Source organism: Cydia pomonella, chromosome 22, assembly GCF_033807575.1.
Source record: "Cydia pomonella isolate Wapato2018A chromosome 22, ilCydPomo1, whole genome shotgun sequence".
Taxonomy (NCBI): Eukaryota; Metazoa; Arthropoda; class Insecta; order Lepidoptera; family Tortricidae; genus Cydia; species Cydia pomonella.
The window spans coordinates 12,364,443-12,379,332 of record NC_084724.1 but is presented as its reverse complement, the minus strand read 5'-3'; the positions used below and the strand labels follow the sequence as shown (position 1 = coordinate 12,379,332).

The 14,890-nt window shown below is 35.4% G+C and overlaps 2 protein-coding genes across 4 annotated transcripts in view; one reads left to right on the top strand and one right to left on the bottom strand.

Moving 5' to 3' along the window:
* The window catches only part of LOC133530241 (uncharacterized), a 186,111-nt gene that overhangs the window by 12,782 nt on the left and 158,439 nt on the right, over positions 1-14,890 (bottom strand). For both annotated transcript variants that reach the window (XM_061868117.1, XM_061868118.1), the window contains exons 3-4: positions 13,886-14,023; positions 13,128-13,264 (exon numbers count right to left, since the gene is read on the bottom strand). In XM_061868117.1, the coding sequence (XP_061724101.1) occupies positions 13,128-13,264; positions 13,886-14,023 (275 nt within the window). The remainder of the gene's footprint in view (positions 1-13,127; positions 13,265-13,885; positions 14,024-14,890) is intronic.
* The window catches only part of LOC133530248 (uncharacterized), a 123,483-nt gene that overhangs the window by 1,477 nt on the left and 107,116 nt on the right, over positions 1-14,890 (top strand). The window lies entirely within an intron of this gene.

Here is a 14,890-nt window from a genome sequence, read left to right as displayed (position 1 = left end):
ACGCTGGGCTATCGTGTAGATGAGTCATAAAGCATACCTGCATCTCTGACTAATTACCAAGGTCACCTTTGGGTTAAAATCTATTGTGAACCTATCTATCTAACAACATGCGCTGATGTATAGACCATTTCTTCGAAAGTTAATGTTATTTTGATTCGCCAATAACAAGTCATTCATATTTGTAGATTATTGCAAACACATAAAATAAACTTACTGTGGGAGCTTACTGTGGGACTTAGTCAATTTGTGTAATAAATGTCCTATTACATTTATTACATTTAAACACACACTAAGAAACAAAGTTGAAACACACATACCTAATAAGCGCACTTAATGACGAAATGGACATCTCTACCGCGTCATTAGGAAATAACAAATTACTTTTCACCACGTCCGCCTCCATTGTCGACGCAAATTACTCAATTGTCGTTCCAGATAAGTTGTCATCATGGTAACTTATTATATGTATAATATAAGTGAGATTGGAATATAATTCGATGTTTAGCGGTGAAAATTGGAAGAGTAAACGTGTGTTGTAGTGACAAGCATTAGAGTCCAGTTATTTGGTCGTTTCGACGCTGTAATTTAAACGTGTTTAATGTAAATACGTGCGTAGATGAGTATTGTCTACATTATGTACTCATTTATTCTAAGGTACTATTGAAGTGTAAATAACAACGCAGAAAAACAAAAATTACTTCTTCGAGGAAGCCACTCTGCGGCGCACACTCTAAATTTTCTCTTAAGGCGCAGGGTAGGGCAAGGCATTCTCCATACAAATCTTGTGCAAGTTTTATTCGTTAGTTTTGGCACTATAGCATTTAATTTAATTTTTTGCTTGTATACTTATATTGGATATACGCAGAACTTGATGTAGAATTTAACAAAAAAAAAACAAAAAATAATAATAATACATCAAGCCCTAGCTAACAGAAAAATAAGCATATTTACCAAAAATAATAACTGTAGCGCAAACACAAACGAAGAAAAACGCGCACAAAGTTTGTATGGAAAAAGCTTGCCCTACCCTTCGCCTTAAGGCTAATACGCGGATCCTCTCGATTGATTTCATATGCCTAAATATTATTATATTATATTATTATTATATTATATTGTAGTGTTTAGTTTTAAGGTATTTATTTATTGGCTACTAGTTGCCTGAAATAAACACACAATCGTTACGGCCATTTATTATACACATAACTTCAGCTTATAAAACAAAGTCTCCCGTCGCGTCTATCTGTTTGTATGTATGTTCACGAAACTCAAAAAGTACTGTGCGGTTTTTCATGCGGTTTTCAGTTATCAATCGAGTGATTCTTGAGGAATACCTTGTGTGGTGTGTAATTTATGAAGGATTTGTATAACCAGTGCGAAGTCGGAGCGGGTCGCTAGAATGTTTTATTATTGATTATTTTTCAAGAAATATACGTTTAACTATTTATTGCAAAACATTCATAACAATAGACTACTTAATCATAATCAAACTTCCTGGAATCATACATTAATTTATTTCTCCAGACGTTAAGTTCCTCGCAGTAAATGCTCGTGTATCGCATATCTCATGCGCAACGTAGATTTATTTCCGTCTAAAGTGATCTATGCCTATGAACGCTACCCATCATCTTCACTTCACCATACGTCAAAGTCAGCTATTATTGAGAGCCGGCAATGTGAAATTCAAGATCGTGAAAATCCCATTAAGTATTGACCTTGTCTATGTTTACTTCAATTTTAAAATTATGTAACTATAATTCCTTCAAAACTATTTTTGGGCTCCGACCTTTCTTTTAATGTCAAAAGCTTGGTTAATACTATTAGAAGTATTAGAACAAATTAAATTATTTTCAGAAAATATTTTAATTTATTTGTTGTTTGACATTTATTTCAATTTATAGCTTGGTTAATTTTGATGGAAAATATAAAAACCCGAGTGTAACCCTTAAATTGGCAACACAACTCAGGAGGCACGGGAGCATCTTTTTGCATTTTTTCATAAACAGAATCATTACCATTATTGAGCTTCGAGGAGGCTTTTTTTTTTGACTATCCAATTGATTATTTTAAAGTTCCGTATTTTAAGTAGGATAGTACTACATCTTTTTCTTGTTCACCCTGTATTTCATGGTTTTGGTGAATACTAAGTGTTCTCCGGGGTGCAATCTAAAGCAATCTCATAAAGCCTAGGTAGGTACATAGGTAGGCCTAGGTAGGCTTGTTGATAATTTAAAATTCTTACAGATACTGCTACTATAATAGGTAATTGGAAGATATTGACACTAAAGAGACTGTTATATTATATCAGCTGCTATTTTATTTTCCATCCAATTTCTCAGCAATGTTTCTTGTCTAAATTAGTCGATATCAAAAATCCCTAAGAACATCTCCATCTTCTTAGAAGTAAAATAAAACTCATTATAGAAAATAATTTATACCGCAGTAAACACCTACCAATCATCCTCACTATACGTCAAAGTCAGCCATTATACTCGACTGAAACAAGTAAAACAAAACTCGAGATCGTGACACCCCTATTGAGTCCCGTCGCTTCACCCCGGGCACTGCCCCTGCGCAATGCCAACCTCATTGTGCATTCTTTCGAGACTATACTGCATTGAATTAAGATTTATTATCGCGCAAACCGGTTTCAGAGGAGCAATTTTCCAAGCTATGCATTTTGTTAAACTCATTTTGCAGTTTGTGCAGACCTTATTCCGATGGACTTACATTTGTTTTGGTTAATTTTGCGCATATTATCGTGATGGATCTTTACGCCGAGATCTGGCCTGTTGCTATGGGTTGTCGATAAATAAAATAGCGTAAGCCTTTGAGTAGATTTTTTTGATTGCATATATCGACTTGGCAAACGCATTAAGTGTGGCGCAGAAAATCGTTCGTTTTGTTCTAACAGTAACACATTCAAACTCATCTGTAGACGCTACTACATCAGTAACCCGTGGACTTTTTCCCATTTGTTTCATCAAATAGAAAAATCCCAAGAACTTATTCTAACTGTTAAAAATTAAGGTTTAGGAACTTGCTCAAGCTTCGTATTAATATAGCAACGTGGATATTTTTAACCGGAATCAGAATTTCAAAAAACGGAGGCACCTCCTCAAATCTTATAAGCAGGGGTCGGACAAAAAGTGCGAATGACGTCAAACCACTTATAGGATGACTTCAAATAGTATTTTTGATTTTCATAAACAATTATCACGTATCATTTATCAATCTCTTTATTGACCTCTTTATTAAACGATATCGCCACTTGAAATGAGTAAGTACGTTTTTGACTGTCACATTGTCAATCAGATGAACAGTCAGCGTCAAATACTTCGTAGCAGTCAAAGTGGCCAAATAGTTCGGTACACCATACTAAATATATGGTGTACCGAACTATTTGGCTACTTTGACTGCTACGAAGTATTTGACGCTGACTGAACAATAAATTGACTTCGTTATTGTTTAGCTATTGTATCCTCACGATTATATTTAGCTAAAATTTATATTTACTAATATATAAGAAAACGCTCTAAAATGTCATCTTTACTCGAATATTGTGGCAATTTTCCGTTTTTGGAGGTACGTGACAAACACGTATACTGCTAATCTTACCTACTGTTCCCACTTTTGACTATTAAACCTATTTATCTGAGGATCCCACAGACTAATTTCAAATAATTATACCTTATGGTAACAAGTTTCGTGAAATTTATTTTATTCACTACATCACCCTACCACCTGTATTATTAATTCCATGGATTTATTTACGATTATTTTGTTACTTCATTAATACTACTTTGTTACTACATGTCACACGGAAGTTTAAATACAAACTCAAACATCATCCTGTGTGCAAGATTAAGTACGTCATTTTTACGTCATCCGCACTTTTTGTCCGACCCCTGCTTATAAGCATAGGAACTAATAGCGATTTTTTTTTAGCTAAAAACCAAGCACTTAATGAAATGCTAAGCTATTTGGTGAAATGGAACTGCTCGTGAAGACTCGAATGGAACTCCTCCACAACAAGTACATATTTTAGGTCTGTGGTCATAAATAATTTGAATGGCATCTCAAACTGTTTTGTGAAATCAGTTATTTTCTATTAAATCTTATGTAGTCTGCAAGTGTACAAAGAATGTGCTCATACGAGTACGACTCAAAAGAATGTGCGCTTCGCTTCCTGTCTGGGTATTCCCTTAACGCTAAACCACGGGAGTTTATAAAAGTGAAGCTTGGCTAGTTTTTATCTGCTGTTTCATCGTGGTCAACAAGGTTTCATCGTTTATAGGAACCATATTGCATCAGAATCATGACCAGTTCGAAACAGCGACCAGTTACGAAAAACGACGAGTTTAAAGATAGGTGAATCACATCATTGAATAGTTTCAAAACGACGATTTAAAAAAAAACCAGACAAGTGCGAATCGGACTCGCCCACCGAGGGTTCCGTACTTTTTAGTATTTGTTGTTATAGCGGCAACAGAAATACATCATCTGTGAAAATTTCAAATGTCTAGCTATCACGGTTCATGAGATACAGCCTGGTGACAGACGGACGGACGGACGGACGGACAGCGGAGTCTTAGTAATAGGGTCCCGTTTTACCCTTTGGGTACGGAACCCTAAAAATAAGGAGAGTAAGAACGAATTCTGCCTTACAAGCACATGGATTCTCTCTCCGTCTGAACAATCTAGGTACACAAGTGCATATACAAAAGTGCAAACATAAATCTTCATGTAAGGAAAGAATAGTGAAAAATATAAATGCACCTGTTACAATTAATAACCAAGTAATCAGAAAATGAACATCAACTTTACTTGAGATGTCGTAAAAAGCAACTATTGGAATTATTTTAGTACTAGTCCGCTAATAGGTCGGCATATCGCAGAATAAAGATTAGAATTATTACATTAGCGTTGAATTAACTAACGATAAAATGAATTTTATTGGTGTAGATCGAGAGTACTGTCGTAAAAGTAAATGTCAATGTTGAAAAATGTGTTCTAATTAGGTACCATACTAATGCATATTAGGTATGGTTACCCTGTTGGAATATTGGGCATTAGCTAAAGTAAAGATAAATTAAATATAATGATATAACACAATCATATCATTTCATTTTAATCATTTGTTTCTGAGTCATGGGTGTTTTCTATGTATATAAGTATATATAAATATTTATATATTATAATTTATAGTTGTCTAAGTACCCTCAACACAAGCCTTCTTGAGCTTACTGTGGGACTTAGTCAATTTGTGTAATAATGTCCTATAATATTTATAATACATATTTATTTATTTATTTATATTAAGTGCGCAAATTTTACTACCCGAATGCGTGAAGGAAAGGAAGGAAAGTACTACTCTTTTCAAGTGACATTCGAGGAAAGGCGTCCGTTAAGGCGCGGTGTATAGTAAAATGCACCTGTTACAATTAATAACCAAGTAATCAGAAAATGAACATCAACTTTACTTGAGATGTCGTAAAAAGCAACTATTGGAATTGTTTTAGTACTAATCCGCTAATAGGTCGGCATATCGCAGAATAAAGATTAGAATTATTACATTAGCGTTGAATTAACTAACGATAAAATGAATTTTATTGGTGTAGATCGAGAGTACTGTCGTAAAAGTAAATGTCAATGTTGAAAAATGTGTTCTAATTAGGTACCATACTAATGCATATTAGGTATGGTTACCCTGTTGGAATATTGGGCATTAGCTAAAGTAAAGATAAATTAAATATAATGATATAACACAATCATATCATTTCATTTTAATCATTTGTTTCTGAGTCATGGGTGTTTTCTATGTATATAAGTATATATAAATATTTATATATTATAATTTATAGTTGTCTAAGTACCCTCAACACAAGCCTTCTTGAGCTTACTGTGGGACTTAGTCAATTTGTGTAATAATGTCCTATAATATTTATAATACATATTTATTTATTTATTTATATTAAGTGCGCAAATTTTACTACCCGAATGCGTGAAGGAAAGGAAGGAAAGTACTACTCTTTTCAAGTGACATTCGAGGAAAGGCGTCCGTTAAGGCGCGGTGTATAGTAAAATGCGCTATTTTTAAATCGATATTTACAGGCTTGTACAAGGATTTCATCGATTATTTTCTAGTATGTATAACTTCAGTCTTTGAACTAGCCGTATGCTTGTCAGAAACACGATGGCTCATCTTTTTCTCGATAGATTTTTGCTTTGAAAATATGCTTAAAACTGTATTTATTTCGATATTTTAGAAGTACTATGATGAATATCAATATGAAATTTACTTCATTCAATAGCTTTTAAGTAACTCTAACATTTTGCTTGTCAGTTTATCGATGCGTTAAATTTTTCATTCATAATTATGAATTCAACATTTTGTCTACTAAACGTTACCCTGCGCGGCAATACCGTCAGTACGCCAGTACGCCCGTGACCACTGTCAGCGTCGGACCTGTGCTAGTTTAGCGGACGTTACATAAAATAGATAATCACACTATAAATACACAAATATGTTATACACACAATGTTTTCATCACTCTTACGAAGAAAAAACTAATTTTTAAGCTAATTGATTCTTAAATACGGTGACATTTCAGACATCCATCCGTCATATTATCTTTTTTGACAAGTTTTACACACGCACCTGTCCGGCATACAGCCACGATTAACCAAATGATGAAATGGTGCCTTGCACCCGAGTTAAACACTCTACTTTTCATTTTTAAATACGAGGAAGGTAAAATACATGTACATTTTAAAAAACACTGCTAAGTATAAAATTCAGTAGTACTTATTTCGTGAGGGGTACCTACTTTTAATTATCAATTTAGGTAAAATAATATTTTAAATGGCTATTACAGTAATAATCAAATTGAATACCTATTTTTAAACGTAAACAAATAAAATTAATCCGCTTGTTTAATTTATATAAGTCATTATATTGGAACAGCTTCATTTTTAACACATACAGGATGCAGGAGATATACTGGATTTAAATATGTGGGATTTAAATAGTGCTTAGTGAAAGGTACCATTTCACGTTTTTGTGGAAGTGCTCAAATGGCTGTAATAGTTTATGTTATAAGTGTACACTTAAGACTTTATTTACAACATTTATCAACTATTTTATTTTGTAAGGTGAGCAGGAGTGATATTTACCCTTCAAATTCCATTCAAAATTTTGCAAGTACTCGGTTCGGAAGTTCGTATATATTTGTACCTCTCGCCAATATTTTTATATCACTGGTTAATTATTCTGTAAATTCAAGAATGTCACTAAATTCCATTTTTGATAATGTTAAACATAAAGTCCTTTGTAAAAGTTTGGTATAATACTTTTATACCATGCTATTTCTGTTTTGTATGAAATGAAAACTGGTGACATTTTATTTCTTTTTTCAAGTATAAATTTCGATGACACTCTGCCGTCAATTTCAGGTCTCAGCCAATTTTTACCTTCTTCTTTAAAACCTTGGACCTTGTTATGTCTTTGTGATATGCTTTTACTATTTTTCCTGCCAATACAAAATATAAGTGGAAAAATCGATCGAAAGTTTCGCAAAATATATTTTCTTCATTTTTGCATTAGGGTGCTTATGTGTAATATGTATATATTAAAATAGTTTATTTTGAAATGAATCACTAGTCAAGGCCTATAGTATATCCCTTCAAGTGGCAGAAGCCAAAACGTAAAAAGTAGTCACGTGGCGGGGCCCCGTCGGGTGTTCAGCGCGGATTTAGAGAATATTACAAATTCAACTATTTAAGCTAATCTATGTATAAAAGTACATATTGAAGCATATATCGTTAGAATAAGCACTAAATACGCTATTCGAATAGAACAATTAAATTATTGTCTTCTTCTTCTTGGTCCCTCAATGCTGAGGATCGTGACATCATGTCCTTCTGTTGAAGTTGTCCTTGTTGTTGTTAAATTATTGTTATGTTTATGCATTTCGCCACATGCACCTAACTAATCAAACCTAGCAACAGTGACAGTTTTCCAGTTTCCTTATTAAAAATGACTACCACCACAAAACAAAGTTATGATTGGAGGTAATTGTGAATTAATATTCTACGTAGGGCTTAAAATTCAAAGGTTAAGTCATAAAAAGTGCCCGTGAGGAAACGGAATTTTTTTAACCACGTATTCCTGAGGTCATAAGAAGAATTTCATTTTTTTTTTTAGTACATATATGGAAAACCAACAGCGCTATATATATCTAGAACTTCCAATAGAATTACAGAGCCAATTACAGGTTCTCACTTATATAAATACAATAAATTATAAAAAGTTTTTGCCCATCTTAATTTACACATACAAGTTCCTACAGCATAAGAACAGATCTATATATATATATATATATATATGATTCATTATTACAAAAAATAAATTAAAAAAAGAAAAAGTAGTTAACTCCTGTGAGTACATGTACATATTCAATAATGCACCGAGCCTTGTCCTGCGCCAGAATTATTGTCACCCATGAAGTGTCTAATTAATTTATTTTTTATTACTGCTATCATTACATATGTCGATATCACAATTTATAGAAACTTTATTTAAACTCATGCCTGCCATGCATATGAAACTGTTTTTCCTATACCTAGTAGTAGCTTGGTAATTACTAATGGGACATGTACAAGTTTAAGTCAATTCCGCAAAAAAAATTGTTTTTTATTTTTTTTACTTTTTGTATGTTTTTAAACATATTAAGTTCATGTTCTTGGAAAATTTATGGATTAATATAAATTGGTACATTTTTTTTCGTAAAAATTAGTCTATTCAAATGGTACCTTGTGACTTTGATATCTGTCAAGAAGGTAGTCTAGACTAGGTCCCAAAGTGGCGACTGGCGACATAGCCATCAAAAAGGCGTTATGCACTAAAACACAACGAAAAATATTTTTTTAAATTGGTATTAACTCTGAAACTAGGCGAATTAAAAAAGTTTATATGACATTTTTGCCTCTAAATACGATCCGGAATATACTGTTAAAATCTTTCCGTTTCCTCGAGGGTACCGTGTATTTACAAAATAACCTCTTTAAAAATCAAGACAGAACTCGACCTAGGCGTTCGATCCCGGATGAACGGTCCTTAGCAACCAAGCGTTAACAAGCGTGTGTATGTATGTTTTCCTTGTCTAACTTGCTAGCTACTTTTGGGCGCTAGAATAGCGTAAATATATACTTCAAAGCCTTTAATTTTGCCACTAAATATGGCAACACCTCACTAACCACCCTCTGTTGGCCGACAGCTTTCTGGCTATCGCATCGACCCGTGAGTGGTGGGCCACCACTTGAAGGGATAAATAACAGTTGACGATAAAATAATTTTGTTCATCGGAAAGTTTTGTATGTTAATTAACTTTACGGAACAGGTCTTAACTCTACTTCTTTCCAAAGGAAAATAATACTCATTGAGACAATTCTAACAACCTCAAACGCAATTTGGTTGCGATATTTTGACACAGAGTTCCTATGGCCACCTCCTCTCTCATGCATCAGATCAGCTTGATGGTACCATAATATTTCATTGTCACCCTACTTACATATGTATGCAGATTTTCAACTTCATCTGAAACCTCAGTGGGTCAAATATACTTGTAATATTTGATTACAGACAGAGTAGACAGACAACAGACTGATTCTTTATTAGACATTAATTAAAGTCAGTCAATTATACTCATTACTATATAACTTCGAAGTAGTAGTAGTAGTATAAGTGCATTTTTGCCATTATAAACTTTAAATAATAAATAATAATAGCAGTTTTCTCGACTTTTGTATTTAAAATTTACAATCGTCTTCATTGTCGTCAATTCAAAAAATAATATAGAAATAGTCGTTACAGTTAGAGTCATGGTTCTTTTTTGAGAAGATAGCATAATTTATCTACTTTTTGGAGCTACATATGCTTGTGCATACCTTATGCTTATATTTTCAGTTATCTCAATACCAGCAAAAACATGCTACCTTTTTACGTTCACTTCCACAAATTACTTAGCTTTGCTAGTATTCTTCCTTTTTTTCACTACTTGCCCGAAATTGACTTCTATTGCATTTTAAGTTCAACTAAGTTTTGAATAGGTATCTATATATGATTTAAAGCAGACAGTTGTAACTTTTGTCTGAATTAGTAAGTAATATTATTTCGACACAAAACGATTTGGTATCATTTTACTAGGTTCTCAATTTGCCGCGGTATACTCTAGTATTATATATAATTATCAAATTTTTAATTTCATTAAGTTTAAATCATAATCAATATAAATTTCCGGAAAAGATCCCAGAACTAACAAACCAGAATACGGATGGCGTCAGAATAAGGACGTAGGCTTGCTGCGAGCGCGGCGCGCGGGGCGCCCGCCTGCCTGCTTTACCACTTCGTCTGCTTCACCCCCTCAAAAACCTAAAATCTGTCTATAAGAGCGCCTTAAATACCTATATATTTTAGTAAGATAATTATAAAATTATGTTGACCACACAAAATAAATACATGTATGTGATCTAATAATACAAATCCTAGTTTCTTAGAAAGAGTTAAAAATTAACTACAGGAAACCAAAACTAAATCGCTAATGCGTTGAGGAAATAATCGAGAACATTTAATGGTGTGCAGAAACCAATAAAAACCCAATACCAAGGACATCTAGAACAAAAGACATCAACGCGCTTAATTTTATAACGAATACGGGACTTAATGGCTTAATGGCTTATATGGCCTGACGTTTCGAACGTGACGTTACGTTCGTGGTCACAAGCAGACTGGCGAGGAATTGTATCAACATCTTATTATTATAAGTTTTATAAATAGGGTATTATAGTTCTCTAAAGCATTTCGTAAATGAAGTAATTGTAGATGATGCGATTATAGTTTAAAGTCTACGAGTAAAAAATAGTTGTTTGTGCAACAAGAGAGGAAAGTTGGTTTTTCTTGCGAGTGTTGATTTTGAGTCCCGAGTAAGCGAAAGATTCTATAATTGAATCACGAGCGTGATTCTAAGTTAGAATCTTGAGCGTAGCGAGGGACTCAAAAACACGAAATGTAAAATAACTTTGCTCTCGTGTGACACTTTTTACCTCAGTAGTGAGAACATATTAAAGGTTAAAAAAATTCAACATCAAGTAAAGTTAACTACATTTATTTACATTCATGAATGAAAGGCATCGTGATTATGACGAAAGCTTCTAGAAATATTCCTGTATTCATGGCCTGGAGTGACGAAAGTAGGCTTGTTCGAGCTACTGAGATGCAAACAAATAAATTAGCCAGTGTCACTCCTATTACTGAGATGAACTTCAACTTACGTTCAACCCGCTTCAACTGTAGAGCGTGCAAAATAAATAAATATTTTAAGTTGCTCCAAAAAGTATCCAAGTATTTCTTTTACCGGCATTCCCACAAGCTTGAAGAGCTGATTAATCGATGTTAGTTCTTAATAAAGAACTAGAGCTCGTTGGGGATTTTAAGGTATGAGCTCACAGCGGAATGATCCGAACTCTGGATGTTCCGTGTCTTAATGATTAATAGTTATATTAATTGGAATTAAATATTTTATTATATATTTTAGCTTAATACAATAATAAGCGTAATACAATATAGCGTAATAATTAATAAAGCTACTTTGATACTAAGTAATGACGGCCTCTTATATATGTTGCAAATGTATGTACACCTGAAAAGGTAAAGTTTCAGTGTAACGGAATGTGTAATTGTATATTCGACCTGCAATGTAACCTGATTCTTATATACAATAAATAACTTTGAACTTTTAGCCAAGTCAGTAGTGACCCAGGCTACGAAGCAGGAGGCGGGACCTCCTGCCAACAACCAACGTCCCGATAAACGGTTAACACGATATTTATATACGTTAAAGTAAAAGAAAAGAGATTTTCGTAGCCAAAATTTCTAGGCGAGACAATTCACATGTAGGTAAGTAGGTTAGAAATACCTGTAAAAAAATCCGCAAATTGAAAACAAATGTTTCTTGCATTAAGAAATTGCGAATACCTTATTTTTCTCAGATATGTATAATAATTAAATTATCAATGATGACAAATTTCGTAAGCAGAAACATTTTTAACTATCAGTAAATTAACTGCATCATCAAATTCGCAAAATGTAGACTCCCCGCTTGACTCCTCTGGCTTTTCCCGTCCAAATCTAATTTACAGCATGGCTACTCCATAAAACTAAGGCGGCTGCCGTCTGTGGGCTCCCATTTGGAATGCCTTGAATGTGTTGTTAACTACCAATTAATTGAGTTAATGAACAAAATTAATGTGGAACTACTTAAACGCAATAAGGTTTATCCCGAGTATGTCCTTTTGGACCAGGGTATGTTCTTAAACTACGTCCAAAAGAGAGGTATGGGCACTGTGAATGTCAACTCACTTAGTGTGGTAGGGCACAGCACAGCGGATGTCATTCCAGATCTAGAGCAGAGCCCAACTGGAGAAGTACCTCCACCTTACAGAAAACCACAGCCAAATAACACTAGACCCTACTCATAGTGTTGTGTTCCTGTCGGCGAGTAAGGTTGCTAGAGCTCAACGAGAATGCGAAGTATTAGGGTCGGCAACATACATGTAACACCTCTCAAGTTGCATGCGTCCATAGGCTACCTTCAGGCAGGCCGTGTGCTTCCACGCGTCTAGAATCTGGACTCACATTGAAAATGCAATTACCACATAGCCTAATATTTCCTCAAAAACGGGTTAACATTTCTAATTTCTGTACTTCAGCAATTTTCCTAAAATACTGACAATTTTTATATTTCTGAGTTAATCAGAAACGCTGTGATACCCTAAATAATATTAGGTCTTTCTTCAGTCATACACACGTCATACGACTATAAGTGACGTTTGGATGGCAACAGCATTTCCATTACTGTTGCAACATTACTGCTGAGGCCTTGACGCGGGCACAGTATCTGTCAATTTCCTTGATAAAATGAGTGACTGATTGAAAGTCTTATGTTAAAATGAGTGATGTATTGAAAGCTTCAGATACAGTGGCGATATCAACTCGTGTCGCAACAGTAGGTAAGTGTCAAATGCAAGATGGTGAACAAGAGGCAGGATATCATGAAATATGGGAAACTTACGTTGCCCTGCGGGTCGATGAGCTGCGCGTACTTGGGCGCCTTGGCCTTGCTGCCGTCCGCGAACACGCCGGCCAGCCGCAGCGGCGTGCCCGGCCGCGCCGCCGCGCGCTCGTACTGCGCGCCCACGCGCCCGCTGTCTGAGAACAATAGCATACTATCAGTGTACAACTCACATGGAAAGACATAGGAGAAGGATGCCCTGTTGGTAACTTGCACAGATACTAGTTTCGTCATAAGAGCCGCTTTGTTGTCCAAAATATTGTTGCTGATCTCTGTGCTGTCATACAAAACGTAGAGTAGCGTTGGAGCACTAAGCACAGAGGAGTGACGTACAAACGTACTTAGGAGTCTTCTTAGAGTCAAACCAAGATAAGTTAGCGGCGATTTTGATAGCAAAGACAGTGCACATTTTACTCTAAACGTCAAAATCTATGAAATTATGTCGTTTACTTAACACTTGCACAGACTGGACTATCAAAATCGCCGCTAACTCGCCGCTGCCAACTTAGCTTGCTCTAACTCTATATGGCTTGTTTCTTATATGATGTGCACCTGAAGGTTTCCTAAACACTGCTGATATCCAGTAAGCCAACCCCCACATGTAAGGCTCGTAACTTTAGATTAGATGTTGGCAACAAGAATAATCAGCAACATGAACGGGGATTTGTGATAACACGTAAGAGGTGAAGAGGTGTACTCTTATGCCGTACCGTCTGTCGTACTGGCAAGACCAGGATATTAGGAAACAGAAGAGTTACCTGAGGCAGGCCGGGCGCGGTAGGCGGAGAGCGCGCGGGGTGAGACAAGCGCGAAGGCGCGCGCGCGCAGCAGCGCCGCCACGGAGCCGCGCGGAGCGGCCAGCGCGCCGCCGCGGCATCCACACGCTGAGAACCAGCCTGCAAGAGAAAAGGTTGGTCAATATCTTACTTCCAGACTTTATGGGTTGGCCTATAAATTGTAAGGCAGATGCAGAAATACTTCACTCCTGCATTGCATGCATTGGTAGCGGTCTACTTGTGTCTTGTTGTGGTGTTTGTTATTACCTCATTTTGTTTAGCATGTAACTTTATGGAGCAAAGTTTCCCGTTTTAAATTCACTAGAGTGTAGTTATCGTTCGTCAATCATTAAAATGTATCTCTGCTGCAGTTAGCAAGCATAGTATGATTAGATAATACCTATTGTGGTTTTGCTACTTGTTATATCAGGCGTAGTCCGAGGTAAATAGCTGCAATAGGATCACGCTCAATGCGTGGCGTGATCTTACTATAAAATCACTTTACCAGCCACTAAGTCCTCTTTACGATCCATAAAGTTTATTAAAGTGTCTGCACTTTGCAAATTTCACACATTGTTAAACCGTTTTACTACTTTCATGCATTTTATTTCAGAATGACATTACCTTAATAGCCGAGTCGATAAAAAGAGACAGCCCTAACCGACTTGTCGGCTAACTAATCCTGCAAAAACCAGCGACCATAACGACTTTCACAGAGGCATTTGTTATTTTCAACCTTGCGTCTCATTTATAAAACGTAATTTCCTTCGACAGTGACCTTTGACTTAGCCTGGGCTAGACGAAACCCTTCGATAGCTGATGTAATTAAGTAAAGGTCGATGTGTTAACCCTTTCGTTTTTATTGTTTCTGATCAACAACAGGTCTTTAAGAAAGGTTTTAGAGAAAAAAGTTGATGGAGGTAGATTGATTGACTCTGTAGATAGATAGGCCATGCAAGGTATTTTACAAAAACACTAAATTAAACA